At 36.8% G+C, this 5,865-nt stretch overlaps 1 protein-coding gene across 1 annotated transcript in view; it reads right to left on the bottom strand.

Annotated features, from left to right (window-relative positions):
- Positions 1-1,914: 1,914 nt before the first annotated feature.
- The window catches only part of COLEC12 (collectin subfamily member 12), a 97,432-nt gene continuing 93,481 nt past the window's right edge, over positions 1,915-5,865 (bottom strand). The window contains exons 9-10 of the mRNA XM_018568761.1: positions 3,493-3,638; positions 1,915-2,883 (exon numbers count right to left, since the gene is read on the bottom strand). Of these exons, the coding sequence (XP_018424263.1) occupies positions 2,861-2,883; positions 3,493-3,638 (169 nt within the window). The 3' untranslated portion in view covers positions 1,915-2,860. The remainder of the gene's footprint in view (positions 2,884-3,492; positions 3,639-5,865) is intronic.

The raw sequence follows: 5,865 nt of genomic DNA, 5'->3' as shown, positions 1-5,865 counted from the left end.
AAAAACAATCACTCAAACAACCACTAATAATAGTAACATAAACAAGTTTAATGAATTATGTAAATTAGATTGCTTTTGATTGTCTATATTCCAATGAGAAGTGTATAATGCAGCAGGGTATTGGACAAGACACATATTTCAAAGATGAGAATTTGCTCAGAGGCAAACATTAAAGAGACCTGAGACTGGTTGACGATAACTGTTCTAGAATGTAAGAGTTGACCTTTCAAAATGGAAAATGTCAGCGGAAGGAAAACATTTTTCCTGTTGAAACTGTGCCGAATGTTGCAAGTAAGGAAAACCATTACTGAGAAGGGCATGCTCTAGAAGGAAATGCTATTACCACAGACATGCCCAGTACTAATAGCTTACAGACCCATCAACATTAGTGTTCCTTCTGGGACTCAAAGAACTTAAATTCAACTTTAATGCAAGATAATTTCCCCTGAACATACAACCTATGGGAAGGTGACTCATCCATTCCACGCCTGTTCTTAGATTCATTCATCGGTCAAAGACAAAACATATCTCTTATGCATATTTTTTATAACTTGCCACAATTATTTCTATCAGCTATAATCATTATACAAACTAAAACATTGTATTCATACTTATTAGTTTTTCACATGTTTCTATTAAATCAGTCCTGGGAATAATACCCAGGCCAATACCACATAACAAAACATCCTACCACAAAAATCCCTTTTTCCGGTATTCCTAATATTATCAGCAGATGAAGACAACTGACTGGGGTAACAAGAAGGACACTCATAGAAGTGTTATTATTGCTGATTCGACTGTTTCTTTATGTACGTTGGCTCTCCAGATTCCCTTCCTAGTGCAGGTTTGTTTTTCAACATTTTACATTTGTAATTCGACCTACTCATGACTTTTGGAGTGAAGATTCTTAACTACAAAAATTGTGTGAATACTCATTTTAATGATCCAGTCATGTGAAAAGCAGATTTCTGATTACTTGAAATACCTAGTCATGTGCAGATGCTTTTCACATTAGTGTCACTTTAGTTATTCAATAAACTCAGGAGTTAAATATTAAAAATTAATTCAAGTACCTTAGCCATTAACAATACTGGACCTTATTTGTTCATCACTCAGATGTAGATCCTCAAATCATCTCTGAATTGGTGCTGACACTGTCCTTCTTTCTGGAGGGGGGCTACTTTTGTTCCCCATGGTCCATGTGTGTGTTCCCCATGGTCAATGTAAGGTAGCCACCGCTCCAAGCTCACTCCCATGATGGATTTCAATCTCATGTTTTGTATACTAATTTGTATTGAGAATGTATTCCTTCACGGGAGGGAGCTTGGAGTGGTGGCTACTTTACAACACACAGGGACCATGAGGAAGAAACGTAGTCACCCTCCAGAAGGAAGGACAGAGTCAGAACCAATTCAGAGATGATTTGAGGATCTACAGCCGCGTGATACACAAATAAGATACATGTTTGTGAATAGTTAAGGTACTTAAATGTATTTTTAATATTTAACTCCAGAGTTTAGTGTTACTTTAAAGTGAATATTCACACATATTTTGAGTAAAGATTCTCAACTCTCTGTAGTAAACATGTTTAATGTATTTACTATACACATATACAAATATGTATATATACTATATACATATACTGTACATATACAGAAATGTATATGTCTGTAGTATTTGGGAAATTGTGGAAAATGGAGCACTGAAGAGGTACAGGAAGTTGTTTAACCTACCACCATCCACCAAAAACCAAAATATCAGTTTGGGGTAAAATTTTCCTTCAAACTCAATTCAACCCAATTTCATTTTCTAATATTCCACTGTAAATGTTCTGGAGATATGACATTAAACCCACCAATCAGTGAAACACAATTACAAATCAAATTAATAGGATCTTTTTAAAACAGTAAGAAAGACCATCAACCAAACTTTTGGTATGGTTTACTGACATTCTTTAAAGCAGACATACCACAACATAATAGTATCCAATGTGAGATTTGAAGGAATAAACCTTAGTGTAAAGGGCTTTGACTGACATTTATAAGACCATAGCTTCAATAAACAAATGTTCTGGCAGAGAGTGCAAGAGGCTCATGTTCCATTTGGAAGTGGATAACGCTGTTGTACAACACAGGCCTGTAACAAATAGGATTATGTTTCTTTTTAAGGTACAACTGAAACAAGGTCATTTGAGTTCTAGCTTTGGCCTTATTGCATGACCACTGATATCCTATTTGTATACCACAGCAAAACATTTTCTAAAATTAAAACACAGGAGTATTGAACTGGCAACATTGGAGTGATAAAATTCTCTTTAAATGATTAGCTATTTTTACTAAAATGCATAATGTGTTCTTTGGCACTGAAACTCTATATTACATACAAAAATAATAAAATGCAAATATCTTGTACAAAAATACAAATGTTTTCAAAAGCTTTTTTTTAAAAATATATTCCACTGAGTACAAAACCAGCTATAAACCTGTATTATTTTCTTCCTTATATTCAGTTTGGATTTTAGTTAAACAACACTGTTTGAATACAGTTGTTGAAGCTATATCCAAAATATTTTTTCAAGCAGATATTGCATAGGTAATCATGAAACTGTATTTCAATATTTTCCCGGTTGATGGTTATATTGTATTAGACAAATCTCTAACTCTAGGTTAATAGTTGAAGTTCAATCCACAGCAAAGTTCTTGGAAAAATAATAACAGATTGCAGAAGTTCATATTGGCCCAGTTTTAGTGCTTGCTTTTGTGATTTTGTTGGTATAGCACAATCCAGTTATTTGTTCTCCTCTGAAAGGACGATCTCCAAAGTAGTTCTAATATTCCATGTCCGCTCGCAATGCCATATTCTATGAGACTTCTGTAGGCTGAACTGATAGATAGAAAACATTGTTACTATTCCACTCACACATCCCATGATTTTAACTTTTTACACACACCACAAGTCATGGTCCCATAAATCTATTCCAAATATGAAGCAAGGTGGGAAAAGTAGTGTCCTCTATGGTCTAGGTCAGGGGTGGGCAACCTTGTCCCCTGGTCTGGGTGTACAGTACATTAAAAAGGGCCCTACAATACATTTTTGTGGTAGTGCTTTATCCTATAGGGTTCAAATAAGGTGAACTCCAGGCGGATATAAAAGACACAAATGAAAGCAACTATATACCAATTAATACATCATTACTTTTTTATTGTTATTAATTTAACCAGTCTAAATACCGAAATGTGGCTCGCTATCAGCCTCTTGCATTCATCTAGCAGCATCAGCCATTAGCTCTTTTCTATTTTTAGAAGGGTAATTCGGTAAGAGTGATCTCGGTGGCTGTAGAGCCACCTGATCACTTTTACAGGACTAACGGTGTGCTGTTATATATATATATATACAAGCTTAATAGCACTGTCTGATATATTTGTGTGTAAGATAAGCACATACATTTAATTAAATAGAGTGTCAGAGAGGCATTTTTGGGTCACGTCTTACCTTTGACCCTAGGCTTCTCACATATGAAGTTATTGACATCTGCACAATGGAAATCATTCCACAAGCCTGAAAATACTACCCCTGCGCAGTCTTCCCCAGGTCCCATTTCAGAAGCCCAGTTGTCTGGTTGTCCAGGCTTCCAATTTCTGCAAGATACATAATAAAAGTCTCTTTAGTGGACAGGAAATGAATAGGTCAGCCATTAAAGCAACCCTGTCCCCATGGAAAATAAAATAAAACAAAGACACCCTGTAAAAGAAGAGATTTTATAGTTATCTTTTTGGCTGGCTGTATATTAAAACAGAACTCCAGGCAGATTTTGTCCTTACAGAAGAACTCCACGCATGTTAAAACATAACCCTTGCAGTAGGGCTACCCCCGCATTGCAAGGGTTAATTACCATTTTACCTGGAGTTCTGCTTTAAACCTTCACTCTGCTGTAGAGCTCTGGGTGCAGCTACTATGCAAGATTTCCAAGTGTGCCAGACAGTGTGGCCCCCGCTAAGGGCCAGTAACATTACTTTGGGACACAGTAGTGAGGTTGCAGCATGTGAAAGAGACTACCACACCCAGCAGGAGATACACTATGAAAAACATGTAGACATTTCAAATAGCAATGACTAATAGCTTTACCGCACACTACATTTCCTAAATGACATGCTTACTAAATTAGATGACAGAATATCATGTTACATCTTATATACAACCCATTAATACATTTTAATTAAGAAAACTCAGAGGTTATATGCAGAGTCGTCTCTACCGCAAGGCAAACTAGGCATTTGTGTTGGGCGGCACTTTCCAGGGAGGAGGCAAAAAACGCCACCCCCAAACCAGTGAGGCAGAGCCTCATCTGCCATTAATTTAAAAACAAATTATCCTTACCTGAATCCACCAACGAGCTCAACCTAATCTCTCCGACGCTGGCAGAAGTGATACAGGGCGCGCCTGTTACTATTTCAACAGGCACTCGTTGTATCCAGCTTCTGACAGGATAAGCAAAATGCGCAGTGGGCTTCCCCTCTACGCGCAACCTGTCAGAATTTGGATATAGTGTGTGCACTGTATTCAGCGACTGACAGGTTACGCAAAATATCTTAAACAGAAAGGGGTGGGGCAAATTTAGATTAGGGGGTGCTCGAGTTTAGTCTTGCCTAGGACAGCACAAAACCAATACACACTACTGATTATATGAACTGACAGTAAGAAATTAATGAATGTTTTATAAGAATAAAAAGGATTTATTGTGCAGACGATCCTTGTGGAAATCATGGACAAATAGCAGTTATGTTTTATTTTCGTGTAGGGTTCCCTGAGAGGTCCATCTCAGACACAAAAATCTCAAACATTTTCTTTGCGTAATTTGCCTAATTCAACCAACACATGCTGACCATAGTTTTATGTTATCTCACGCTGTGTAAAATAAATCCATATGTATTTATTTATGTTTCTTTATTGCGTATAAACAGTGATTGAACACATCACATCAGGGCTGTTACAAAGAAGCAGTAACTAAAGTTTTACTGGAATTATTCAATTTAAGGAACACACTCACTGTAAGACATCAAATACAGTCTACATTTTTAGCAACATTAAGCAACTTCTCATAATTTAGTGAGACTGACATATTATATTAATACTTAAAGTGACATTAAAGGCTAATTCTCCCCCCCCCCCAATGCTGTTGTAAGGACTTACCTTAAGTGATGCCTGCATACATCTTTTCCCTTCCAGTCATTTTCAGCAGTCCCTCCAGCACTGGTGCCAGTCTCCGATACAGGCGCAGACTGCTGTTTCGTCCTGTCCCACGGAGTCTGCCCTGCATGCACGCTCATGGCTGCGTTCATTGACTTTCATTGTAGCTCTCCTCCTCTCCCCGATTTAAAAAACTTTTTTTGCATATATCTACTGCTTGCTAGCAGTACATATATGTAAAATAAAAAAACAAGACTTTAATACCACGTGAAGTTGCCCTTATTCATATTTCTTTAGCCTACAGTTTTTAGAAATGTTCCTTGCTGATTTCCTTGCTGATTTCCTTGACAATTTGTACTTTAAGGTGCATATTTATAAAGAGTGAATCTGACATTTAGCAAACATTCACTGGAGGTGAATATTGCATGTTCACGTGTTTAAATGATAGTGATTGATTCACCACCAGAGAATGTTTGGTTGAAGTCACACTCACTGCTTTATAAATAGACCCATATACATTTCTATAGCAGCAAGTTCTTTTTTTTAACCATAAAATTTGCAAATATTTGCCACTGAAAAACCAAGAACAGTGTGGCCTATGGGGAAATAAACTATAAACTAACAAACTAGCTTCACTAGAACGGACTTCAATGTTTGGTTATCTGGACATGTTTTACA

The sequence above is a fragment of the Nanorana parkeri genome, unplaced genomic scaffold, assembly GCF_000935625.1.
Source record: "Nanorana parkeri isolate BGI_ZX_2015 unplaced genomic scaffold, ASM93562v1 scaffold1240, whole genome shotgun sequence".
NCBI lineage: Eukaryota > Metazoa > Chordata > Amphibia > Anura > Dicroglossidae > Nanorana > Nanorana parkeri.
Note: the sequence above shows the minus strand (reverse complement) of the source record. Positions and strands in the feature narration are given on the sequence as shown.